This window comes from Mus caroli, chromosome X, assembly GCF_900094665.2.
Source record: "Mus caroli chromosome X, CAROLI_EIJ_v1.1, whole genome shotgun sequence".
Lineage (NCBI taxonomy): Eukaryota > Metazoa > Chordata > Mammalia > Rodentia > Muridae > Mus > Mus caroli.
The window spans coordinates 67,960,558-67,973,734 of record NC_034589.1 but is presented as its reverse complement, the minus strand read 5'-3'; the positions used below and the strand labels follow the sequence as shown (position 1 = coordinate 67,973,734).

General features: G+C 43.3%; 1 protein-coding gene across 2 annotated transcripts in view; it reads right to left on the bottom strand.

Moving 5' to 3' along the window:
• Positions 1–3,640: 3,640 nt before the first annotated feature.
• The window catches only part of Nsdhl (NAD(P) dependent steroid dehydrogenase-like), a 26,366-nt gene continuing 16,829 nt past the window's right edge, over positions 3,641–13,177 (bottom strand). For both annotated transcript variants that reach the window (XM_029473487.1, XM_021153868.2), the window contains 5 exons: positions 12,450–12,596; positions 8,717–8,845; positions 6,504–6,646; positions 5,358–5,460; positions 3,641–4,510 (listed from right to left, as the gene is read on the bottom strand). In XM_029473487.1, the coding sequence (XP_029329347.1) occupies positions 4,178–4,510; positions 5,358–5,460; positions 6,504–6,646; positions 8,717–8,845; positions 12,450–12,596 (855 nt within the window). In that variant the 3' untranslated portion in view covers positions 3,641–4,177. The remainder of the gene's footprint in view (positions 4,511–5,357; positions 5,461–6,503; positions 6,647–8,716; positions 8,846–12,449; positions 12,597–13,177) is intronic.

Here is a 13,177-nt window from a genome sequence, read left to right as displayed (position 1 = left end):
TTCTCTGAGCCAACTTGCCCGGCTGCCCTACCCCAGATCGGTGGCCAACTGAACCTGTTAGGACTTGCCTGTCCTTTGACCTCTCTTCTCTCTTTCAGTTAGCTTCCAAACTGAGTTCTAGCATGTTTCATGCCTCATCAGGTGGCTTGGGATCTTCTCTCTGTGCTTCTCCAAGGTTTCAGGGCTTTAGACTCAAGGCTGCCTGGTCTCATTCACTTGAGTTGTTTCTGTCTCTACCTTTGGAGAGTTTTGCTGGATTGATTTTACTATGCAAAGAGTAGAGGACCAGGACACTTCTGCCCTGCAACCCCACCAGCCAGAGGTGATCAAGGGTCTTAAAATGAAGAGATGATAATCCTGGATTATCTCAGTGGACATAAGGAAAATCTTACCTATTTTCATAAGAGTAAGTGAAGAATAAGATAGTATAAACAGAGATGGAAGTAATATGCTTTGAAGAGAAGGGGTCACAAGCCAACAAAACAGATGATCACTAGATGCTGAAAACAAAAAGGCAAAATGGCAATCTATCTGCTCCTACCCCTTCCCCTCTGCCAGGGCGATGTGCCTGTCAATCAAGGAACAGCTCCGGCAGCCTGTCAATCATGGCTTAGCCAGGGCGGCCTAAGTTTTAGAAGGATGCACATGTTCAGGCTCCTGTGAGTGCATGTATGGAGGCCAGAAGAGGACATCAGGCACCTTCCTCTATTGTGTATCTTCCTCAATAGATTTCTACCTTATTCTACTGACACAAGGTCTCTCAGTGAACCTAAAGTTCATTGTTTTTGGCTAGGCTGGCAGCTGTCAAGTCCCAGAAATCCTCCTGTCTCTGTCTTACTCCTAGAACTAGGATTACAGGCACATACACCCATGCCCAGCTTTTTATGTGAGTGCTGGGGATTTGAACTCAGTTCCTGATGCTTGTACAACAATCATTCTTATTCATTGAGCCATCTCCCCAGGCCCTATTTGTGCTTTTTGAAACCTTCAGGTTACAAACATATCAGATTGAAGCCTGCTATCCTGTAGGTTTAGGAACTCTTAGCTAGATTAGGCTGGCTGAGTATGAATGTGAAAGGTGGTGCTTATTGGCCAAAACAATTAGTCCCCATTCTGATTCTGAAAAGGATCTTTGGGGCTCCCTCAGGTGGCTAATGTGGGAATTGTTGGCTCTTGGCATACTAAGTGTGCACCTTCCATAAAATAGGTAAGGAATAGAAAGCCCTTGGCCTCTAAGGAGCAAGAAAATCAGTCTACAAGGGAGAGTGGGCAGTTGGGTCAATGGTTAATATATGATTGAGGACATAATTAGATGGACGTGTAGGAAGTGAGGGGAGCTATAAGGAAGAAATTATGCTGGAGATAGGCTTTGAAAGGGAATCAGGTGCTGCCTCCCCCACAGTGAGCTGGAGGTTGGGTATAGGATGCTGCCGCCGAGGAAGTGGGTAGAGGATGGCACAAGCTGTACTCTTGGGGATAAAAGAGTAGAGTTGTGCAAAGATTATATGCCCCAGTACAGGGGAATGCCAGGGCCAGGAAGCGGGAGTGGGTGGGTTGGGGAGCAGGGGAGGGTATAGGGGACTTTTGGGATAGCATTTGACTTGTAAATGAATAAAATATCTAAAAAAAAAAAAAAAAAAAGAGTAGAGTTGGGAGGGAGAGGGTGTGAAAGGAGGACGTCCCAGCATGAGGGCATACCTGGAACCTTTGAAGGGCAAGAGGCCATTTCTGTCCTTTGCATGGCTTCCATTTTGAAGTGATGGACTCCACAGTGGAAGAGCTAGTTTAGAGACTTGCCGACAGAGATTACTACCGCCATTTTGCTTCTCTCTTTTGGCTCTCTCTCCAAAGCAGGTTTCCCTACAGCTGCTGAGTTCCAGATTCTCTAGCTTGCAATGTTTTATTAGGTCACAGTCTTGTCCGACACGTTGGTGAAAGACACATGCTGAAAGGCTAATTTATGGTACTCAGAGGTTGCAGACCCCACACATGTATGCTGGGATTGTGGCTCTTCTCTACCCCAGCACTTCCTGCTGTTCCCCTAGGACACCAGGTCAGGAAAGAAGATCACCTGTGCTTAATGGACAGCTACCCTGTGCTGGCAGGACACTGGCTGCCTCTGTCCCTGAAAGAACTTATAGTCTGGCAGAAGTAGGAGAAAGCAAAGGCAGGGAACACATGAAATGAGGTGAAGGCCAAGAGCCACAGACTGAGGAGCCGGAGAGGATCTGAGAAGGAAAGGAATGGCCACAAAAATGCACTGTCAGCAAGCAGGACAACCTGAGCAAGTATATGGATGACAGGGTCAAAAGTGATGGTACAGTTTTGCTGCAATACAGTACATGTTAGCCTAGTGGTGGAAGTGGAAAGGTAGGCTAGGAGAACATTGAGATCTGCTAAAGCATTGTGAGTAGTGAGGTAGAATCTAGAATTGTTTTAGGTCTTGACATCCCCAGGACTGGAAGAGGGACAGATCAGCTTGCTATCACAGCACACCTGACTCAGGTGCAGATGAGCCAGGAAGAACTAGGTCAGCAGCCATAGAGATGGGAAAAGGGACCGAAATGGGAGATCACCCCACTAGACATACAGAAAGTTAGCTGCCTTCCTCTGGCTGATTCTCTAGGGAGAAAGTACTGCATGGCAGATGCAGAGGCCAAGCTCCATGTTCTAGGCAGCTACTGTAGGTCATCAGTCATCAGAAATTCAACAGGTTGGGTAACCCCTAGGACTTGGGCCTGTGATGACAGCAAGTTGTGTCTTGTAGTGGCTGAGGTGAGGCTACTTTAGTGGTTGGAACTATCTGCAGGACTGGCAGACACAGTGCCAGGTCTATTCCCCAGTCACAGTTTAGGGTACGCCCAAGGCTGAAATTTCCTGGTGCTTGCATTTCCTCCAAAAGGGCATAGTGGGTGAGTGGGGCTGAGTTAGGAATGCTGGGAAAGAGTGAGCAGCTAAGAATGTAGGTCTGTCTCTTCCTAATTAACTCACATCTTTTAGGTCTGAGGGGACATTGCTTCCACACCTAATTCCTACACCCGATTCATTCACAGGGCCATCTCCTTCCCATGGTATTCTGTCCTTTTCCATTTTTCAAAAATTTTTTGTATTTTATGTACATTGGTATTTTTGCCTGCAAGTGTGTTTGTATGAGGGTGCCGGATCCCTTGGAACAGGAGTTACAGACAGTCTTGAGTTACCATGTGGGTGCTGGGAACTGAACATGGGGCCTCTGGAAGAACAGCCAGCAACACAAACTGTATGGCTTTTTATTTCTTTATTGTTATTGTCCTCTAATCATCTTACTGTTGAACAGTGATGAAGAAGAACTTAGAATTTTTCAAGAATACATTTCAATTAGTTCAGAGAACAGAAATGGCTGGATTGTTAGTGGCCTGTACTCTTTGGAAAGTGGCCTAATAATGTTCTGTGAAGTGAGCTGCAAAGCTGTCTGTAACCCATTCTGCACCATCTCATGGAGGAGTTTCTACTCAAACATCATGTCGATGAAGGAGGCCACTCTTTCTGACTTATTGCCAAGCAGCCATCATCTCCTGTTTATTAGGAGCTGACCAGCTAACACAGCACACACTGTACCATTGCATTGCACCACCACTGAGCAATAAAGACCACACCAGAGTCTGTGGATAAATTGAAATGCTTTATGGAAAAACAATGGAGGCAGACACTGCAACCATCTTTGAAAGAGACCTAGACAGTATGTGAGGGGGCAAGGAACCAGCAGTGAATTTACCCTTAAGGACTGGGGATTGGGGATTACATTCATCAATGCTTCGAGCTATTGTACTATGATCATATAAAATGTATGTCTGAAGGCTTACTGTATGTTTACAATTTCTGGTTTTGCTTCAATTTTTAAGACCCCAGATAAAGACTTCACTTTAGTGTTGTCTTTCTGATAATGAACCCAGGAGACAGAAGTAGGGGGTTGGGGGAAAGAAAAAGACCCAAGCAGTGGATTATGACTCTGTCTGAGAAGTTCAATGCTATCCTGGGAGAAATGTCTCCTGATGTCACCTCCAATGTCATGGAGGGTGTCAGGTATGCTACCATCTAACCAGCAAGGGACACACAGGTCAAGAGAAACTCACTTTAGGATATGTGTTCTTTAGAACAACAGAGAGGAGAAAGTTACTGGGGAGGGCACTGGGGAACTTCACTTGTCCTTCCGCAGGTGGTGGAAACTCTGCACAGTCCTTTCCACAGCGTCATCCATGGTGACCAGTGGCCGGTACCCAAAGAGCTTTTTGGCTTTTTCACAACTGTAATAGTGGAATGTTCCAGCCAATGCCACTCGAATTGGTGTAAAGGTTGGCTGGATTTGGATGAGAGGGCTGACTACCATCACCAGTAGAGATAGCAGGAAAGCAAGGTAATAGGCCATCCAGTAAGGGATGTGGTACTTAGGGGCCTCATAATTGAGGCCTGTCAGAATGCGGGACAGGAACGTCCAGAAAGGGATTGGTTCATCGTTGGTGATATGAAATGCCTGGTAAAAGAACATGTAAAAGAACATGAGTCCTGCACAGCTGCTAGAGTGAACAGGCCACACATGGGTCCCTAAGCTCAACTTGCTGGCTCCACTTCCAACTTCTGTGGAAAGCAAAGGCACATTGTCCAGCCTGCCCCATCTCTTTTGCAGGGGCACTAAATGGTGAGGTTGTGTTATCAGGCGTCACATGCCTAGCTGTGGCAATGTGCCTGTCTTAGACTCTCAGAATGGGCAGTGTTTAAGGGCAAAGAGGGGAGGTGATACAAACTCTACAAAAGGCCAGGACTTTAAGTGAAGTTTAGCTTGCACTTAGAAGATTACATTTGGTTTTAATCTTTGCATGTAAGATCTATATTAGATCTTTTAAACCAAAAGCTATATATAACCACCCCATTTCCAACCACTCCCAAAGTGGGAAAATGGAAAATGTTCAAGGGGAGAAAAGAGTACTGAGTACTCAGGAGGGGTTACAGAGCTAGCATTGCGATGTAGGAGGCAACATGAAGGAGCAGAGTACATTCTCTCAACTCTGCTGACTTCTGAATACCAAACGCCAGGGAGTTCATATGTATTACTTGCTAGAGGAATATCAGGCCTGAGCAATATGAGCCATGTGTGGGTGGGGAGGGAGGATGAAGATCTGGACTGTAAGAAGGAGAAAAATGAGGAGCAGGCATCTGCCCAATGTCCATGTGGGCAGGCCTGGAGTGAACATGAGAGCTCTAGAGAAAAAAGCCTTGAGGTTTGGGTCTGTCCTGGCTGTCAACTCCAAAGTAATGTGATGTTGCTATGGTAGAGAACTTCCCAGCGGATCCCAAAGTGCTGAGAGAAGCAAGTAGCTTACCTTTCCACCTAGAGCTGAATCTTGGGAGAGGTGCTCAGCAGCTAAGATGTGTCCATGGACCACATTCTCCACGAAGGTGAAGTCCACCAGGTTTTCCCCGTTTCTGTGGGGACACAGGAAGTATTTAAATTGTGCGGAGTATCTGCATGCTGGCCCCACAAAGTTCCAGCACTGAGACGTTCAATAAACTAATCCACTTCTACCTCAACAGTGCCTGCCTCTGGTGCAGTTAAGTGATTGTAGCAGGTAAGGAAACGTGATCATGGAGAACTACTAGGGCTCTCGGGAGCAGTGAAATATTGAATACGAGAGCATGGTGCCCTGCACCATCTTCTTAGGCTCAGGTTTGAGGTATATATCTCAAACACTTGCCCAGGATACACCCCGCCAATGGACTTCCAGTTTTCTAGCATCGCCTCCGTAATCCCTCACAGTTTTAAGTCAGGGAATCAGTGAATGGTATCTTTCCAAAGCTTACACCACTCTGGAAATTGTAGTGTGACTGTATGTTGAAATAGTTATGGTAGACTAGAGCAGAAGTCTTAGCTCAATGCTGATGTCTTTATCAGAGGTATGAGGTAGGAGTGACACAGTGGTATGCAAGGAGCAGCAACGACAAGCTCGGCAGCCTGTGGGCTCCTCACAGCAGCCAGGAGCTAGTCCTGCCAACAGCTGCATTAGACTTCTGGTTTCCAGAACTGAGAATCAATTTTTGTTGTTTTAAGAACTGGGAAAAAAGTACTTCCAAGGAATCAACGTGGAGGTCAACAGAGAAGCTCACATGTATGGTCTAAATGTTTCTGTTTCCTCAATATTCTTGTTAGAATCTAATCCTCAATGTACTTAGGTTCTGAGGTGGAAACTTTACAGGGTAATTAGCACATGAGAGTGCTGCCCTCAGGAATAGGGAGGGGCCTCATAAAGATACACAGCAGGTAGGAGGACTGGATAGCCCTTAGCAGACATTGCTAAGTTCTCTTAGCACATACCAATTTTGCTGACAGCTGATCTTGGACTTCTCAGTCTCCAGAACTGTGAGCTGTGAGTTACTCCTGTTTGTCCGAATAGACTCAGACAGTCTCAAATTATTTTCTATATGTGTGATCACAGTCAGAAGGGTAGAGAGAGCCATGGGAGCTGCCTTACCCAATCATGAACTTCATTTTGCCCTTTCTAGCTGCATCAACTAGGATTGGGACCAACTGGGGGTCCCTTGGGCCGAAAATGCCATGAGGACGAATGGCTGCGGTTAAAAAATTCTTCTTAGGGTCGTTGGCATCCAGTACTGCCTGAAAGAGAGCAGGAGAGAAAGGAGCCACTATAAGACTTTTCCTGAGCTAAGATAGAACCTTACTATGTGTGGAATACTTCCCATTAGGAGGTAGACTGATGACATATTTGGTGTGTGTGCAGGACAACTGGACAGTTGTCTGCCTTGGGACAGCACACTATAACTCTATCCCACTTGTCCCTGAAAAACCAACAAGGCAGGAGAATCTGGCTAACATCTGTTAGGATTGAAATCAGAAAGTTCAGGTTGGGTGTAATAGCTATTTACACATGCAGCCAGAAGGTGTATCCTGGCTTCTTCAATTGCTGGAAAGGGTATGAGAGTTCTAGTTAGTGAAGTAGTCTTGAGCCTCCAGCAAGGCTGCTACCACCAGAAGAGCTCCTAAATTCAGTGTCATGTGTGAAGCTTCAAGCATACTCATGCACCATGTATTAAAGGGTTCAGTCAACAGCAGATACATAGAGTTGGGGAGCTGGCTCAGTCAGCAAAACTTTTACTTTGCAAGCACAAGGATATGACTTTGACCCCCTACCACTCATGTCAAAATATGTGGAGGTGCATGGTTATAATCCCATGGCTATGGAGACAGACACAGGAGGATATATGAGGCTTGATGGATAACCTTTTAGTCTAATTGGTGAGTTCTAGGTCAGTGTGCATGCTTATAATCCCATGGCTATGAAGACAGATACATGAAGATAACCGAGGCTTACTAAACAACCACTTTAGTCTAACTGGTGAGTTCCAGGTCAATGAATGACCTTGTCTCAAAGGAGGTGGACAATATTCCAGAAGATGATACACATGTCCATATACCTCCATTATCATGTAGACATACACATACACACACAAAGACGCATATTGGTGGTCTCATATGCTAGAGGTACCATAGCTGTCTGAGTTTTTCAGGTATACTCTATGTTCCCACAATGATAAGTCACCCATTGATGCATTTCTCTGAACGTCTTCATCCTTATGGTGCATGACTGTACGAAGAAACAGGTTTTGCCTCACAAGTAATTTCCGAAATGATTTGTTATTATTGTTAGTAAAAACAAGGTGGCAAAATATGTATGCAGGTGCTGAAGGGAATGAGCCAGCCTTCAAATGGCCTTTGTCATGGCTATCTTTAGTGCTAAAGAGAATGGAATTTGAAGAGTTTCTGGACTAATCCCCCAAATAACCTATTATTAAGAGGGTTTAAAGTGTTGATCTGGAAAACAAGATTAAGTTACTGTTGGAGTCAACTCCCGTTTTTCGGACTTGCGGCTGAATACCCAAAAGTCCGTGCCAGTGACACATTCATGACTTGAGGCCAGGCTTCCATCTAGAGGTCATAAGCTTACTCAGCTGCACAGGGCCTCTGAGGTAACTAATTATCAGGAGGCTCATTGTAGGCTTTGGTCTTCCTTAAACCTAGTTCCACAGTGCAGGAGGACACAGCACGGACATAGGACTTTAGCATGTCAAAGGCCACATCTGGTTTAGGAAGTTGCTCTTAATCAGCTGAGAACAGGCTCTGCTGTGATTTCTATGTGACTGTGTCCAGTTCTGAGCTCAATGTGAGGACAGGCAGAACAGGAAGACCCATGCCAGTTGAGTGTAGAGCTTCAGTTTAGCAGTACCAGCTTGGGGAGTGAACCAGTGTGTGGTGTGCTGCAAAGGCCTAAGAGATGGAAGCCCACAGCTGCCCAGTCTACAGTCCAGAATCTCCAGTGTCCTTGCAATCTCAGTGCTCAACCCAATCACATGGCAATGATGAGGCCCCTGATGAAGACTCTGGATCCCTCTGCGAACCAGGATATTTTCCTGTCATTTGGAGATGATAAGAAAGAGTAGCTACTGTATGAGATCATTTCGGAGTGTAAAAGAAGTAGTTCGCAGAAAATACTGAGAACAGTATCTGGCCACATTACGGTATTCTGTCCTCTTGAAATCTAACTTCACACATGAATTTACATCTCGTGTTGGGTCTCAAAATAGAACATTCCCATGTTCATAGATAATTTTTCTTATGAATGGAGCCATTTGAGGTCTCTGCACATTTAACTGCCTTTAAAGAACATACTCTCTCCTGCAAGATCTTGGTCTCTGTGTAATAGTCAATGGGCTTCATGGCATAAGGGAGGTCTTCGGATCCATTTTTTATGTCAACACCCTCAAAGACAACACTGGCACTGCTGGTTAAAATGAGTTTCTGGAAGAAAAAAGTTCAAAGGAAAATATAAGTCAGGAATTATTGCTATTCAAAGTGAACGAGCAAGTCCTATCTAAGGCATTTCCAAGTCACTTGCTGAACTATCTTTTATTTCTACGTCTTCTAAGATAACCCGAGATCACTACCTTTGTATCCATAGGAACTCTGGACACATTATGGTATTCCAATCTAAAAGAGTAGATCTTATTTTTTTCCATCCTATCACATCTGAGGGAGGCATCAAAACTAACACTATTCGTGGTAGATCACTATAGGAGAGCGTCTCCATGGAGGGAAGGATGGACGACCAACCTGTAGGGAAATATCTGCTTGCAAAATTCTCCTGGATGCTCTGATACCAATCTTGCCATGTGAACACATACCTATGCACACACACATAACTCTAGTCATGCTTTCCATGCTTTGCTAATAGAGCCAAACATCTAGCAAGTGTAAGGCCCTAGGTTCAGTCCACAGCAGCACTATGAAAAAAAAAAAAGACAGAAGGAAGACAGGAAAGCAGCTAGCTATATATATTCTTTGCTTCTTTTATTATACATCATTCTACAAGTCCTAGCCATAGTGGAAGGAGAAGACAAATCTAATTTATAATGTTTAAAAAACAAGAAACCAAATTAATCTCACCAGTGCATTGGTTCTCAACTTTCCTAATTTTGTAACCTTTTAATACAGTTCCTAATGTTGTAGTGACCCCCAACCATAAAGTTATTTCATTGCTTCTTCATAACTGCAATTTTGCTACTGCTATAAATCGTAATATAAGTATCTGACACGTAAGATATCTGATATGTGACCTTAAAGGGGTCATGCTCTTGAAGAGAAACTGAGTTGGCTTCCCTATACCCATATTATATGGCTCACAACCTCTTGTAACTCCAGTTCTAATAGGATTTGAGCCTTTGGCCTCTGAAAGCTCCTGCATGTAAGTGTGTACACACACACACACACACACACACACACCCCAAACAAAAACAACCCCAAAACTAAAACTACCATATGTATGTATATATGTATTATGAAAATTAGCCATAGTCCTAAGTATCAGCAGAAATTGAAATGTAGTATAAGTTGGTAATTGACACATGATGGGGTACACATGAATAAATTCAACAAAAGATATATAAGACGTTTGTGAAATATGGTACAATATCACTGAGTGGCATTACCAACTGGGAGATATTTATAGAAAGGAAGACTTGCTAGGTGGTGGTGGCTCAGGCCTTTAATCCCAGCCCTTGGGAGGCAGAGGTAGGAAGATTTCTGAATTTGAGGCCATCTTGGCCTATATAGTGAATTCCCAGACAGACAGGACTACACAGGGAATCCTGTTCCAAAAAACCAAAAAAGGAAAAAGAGAAGAAAAAAAAGAACAAAAGGAAAAGAAAGTAAGACTAAATGATAGAAAGAAATCAGCTCTTTTAAAAATTTTCCAGAACATAAATGCAATTGCAGTAATAATCTCACAGCTTCATCAAGGAACTTGACAAGCTGAATATATATATATATATATATATATATATATATATATATATATATATATATATATATGATGGGAAAATTTGAACAAAAGTCTCAGAGCAGCTAAGGGATCTTTGAAGAAGTTGCTCAAGGAGTGTGCCCTATCAAATACTGATATGTATGCTACAGCCATGAGAACAGAGGTCAGTACAATAAACAGAAAACCTAGGAACAGACTCTGGCAGGACAGGATGCCCAAAGTATGCTGCAGGAGGCATATGTTTGCACAAATGTTGGATTAAGCCATCAACATGCTTAACTGGCTAACTGTAAAAAGCAATCTTGCATATAATCATAGATACCTGGTTAATTAGCCTTAAGTATGGGAAGTAACATGGTCAAACTTTGAGATAAAATGCATTCAAGACTTGGTTTTGGGTGTTAGAGAAAAAAAAAAAAAAGGTTACTTATATCACTTTCAAGCTGTCTACCCCCTCAGAGGATGACCAAGAGCTACATATAGCAAGATATATAAAGCTCAAAAGTCTAGTATTGGTGGAAAAAAGTTACAGAAAGACATGTTCAGTGCGACACCACTGTTATAAAGTTCTCCAACATGCAAGCCAATGCCTTATACCAGAGGTGCATGGAATGCATAGCTCCTGGCTACTTAAGAAGAGAAAAAGTAGGTGACAACTACAGCAGGGTGAAGTGTCTTGTCGAGTGTAAAGCACAGCTGAGTATGACAGTTGGTTTGAAATCACCTAGGAGATGCATCTCTGGGTATGTCTGGGTGGCACTTCTACAGAGGTTTCAATTATGGAGGAAAAGCCACCATGCAGGGGATCAGAGGCTGTGGGGTCCTGAATAGGAAGAAAGGAGGAAGCTAACTGAATACTGGCATCCATCTCTCTCTACTTCCTGCTTATGCATTAATATGATTGGCAAATGGAAACTTTAACCAATGGGAATCCAGAAGAGCTCCCCTGTCATCTATTCCTGCTGGGCTGGTTGGTTACTGGGAATTGGCCAAAAGTCACCAGGAAAATGATTAGGAGAAGTACTCTTTTTCTCAGATCAGAGCATCTGGCATGTAGCATGCACTGTAAGCAAGTGAGATGCTGGACCTAGAGGCTGAGGCTTCATTAGGGCCACTCTAGGAAGCAGATTTCTAACAGTGTTATAAGCTGATACAAGGCTAAAATCTGTATGTCCTTTGGCCAAAGACATGATAGGTTTCTATCAGACATAAGCAACAGTGCTGTCTTTTTGTTTCTTTTAAAATATAAGCAAGGTTGTTAATGTGATGACTCTTTTTAAAAAGTTCTGTACAAAATTATCTTATGGTTCAGGAATCCCACCTCTGAGCACTGAACCAAAAGAGTCAAAAGCAAGGACTGAGGCATTTGTAGCCCCCATTCATAGCAGATCAAAGGTGAAAGCACCACAAATGTCTATTGATGGATGAATGAATAAATTATGGTCCAAGGCTAAGGGGAGTATTAGCCTTGAAAAATGAATAATGAAAAGGAAATTGTGACATGTGTCAAGGTGGACAGATCTTACAGACACTGTATTGTGACAAGTAAAAAGATAAAAACATGGTTTGAATGACTCATATGAGCTCCCTAAAGTAATCAGAGAGATGGCTAGAATATGGTGGTTGCCACGAGTTAGGGATGGGCAGAAGAATGGAGCCCTGCTGCTTATGCATGACTAGGGATGGACAGTGGTAATGGTTGGACAATGAAGTGAATATAGTTAGTATCACTGAATGAACATCTGAAAAGGTTACAGGGTCAAACCTTGACAACATTAAGTGCATGCTGTTTCAACAGAGAAAAGAAGTAATGTTCAAATTTCATAGTTTGCTAAGCAAAGACAAATAGGCCTTAGTCTACCTGAGCATTCTGATGATGGCCTATCTGGATTGGAAGAGTATAACTGCAAGTGGTCCTCTGTGATATCAACTGGTCCCCAGGGCTTAAGTTTTAGTATCTTTTCAACACATGAAAAGCAACCCTGGATAGGCCCAGCAAGACAGTAACAAGATTCCTCCCCCTCCCCTCCCTCTGAGAAAGCAAGCACACTCTCCTGCTACTCCTCACCACAGCATTCCCCTTACCTGAACTCCAGCCTCTTTGCAGGTTTCAATGATAGTCTTGGTGCCAATGAAATTCACTCTATAAAAGAGCTCCTTGTTGTTACTGTATGGCGGAGGTGACGCACAGTGGAAAACTGTGCTTACACCTTTGAGAGCTGGGTACAGGTCCTGGAAAAGCACACAAAGACAAAAGAATCACTCCGGTTTAGGGCAGGTCAACAGCCTTCTCACATTCTGTCATCTGAGGCTGAAGGTCTTTTGGCTTTTTATAATTATATAAGCAGCACAAAAACTTTACTTTTTGTAAAAGACTCAAACTATACAAAAGCATGTGGTATAAAAACAAGTTTTCTTTTAATTGTCCCCTTCTTATTACCTTGCCCTGAATAAAATGGGAGTACCAGAAGCCAGACAATACAGTGACAGGAAGGAGATTTATAAAGCAAGCAGGTTTCACTTACTTCTAGAAGGAACCTCCTAAGACAAACAGGTGGCTGCAGATCTGGGGCAGTAAATATACTAAATGGACCAGGGATCAGTAAGACTCTCTAGGCCTACAAGAGACTAAAAAGACTCAAGAACAAACACGCAGGGACTCCTACTGGCCAAAGAAGAGACAGTTTGGTCATCAGTAAGAAAGAGAGTTATTAGTGAAAGGAGAAAATAGAGAGGAATAAACTGATTTACTCTTGCGGAAAAATAATTTCATTTCTTTCTTTCTTTTCTTTTCTTTTCCTTTTTCTTTCTTT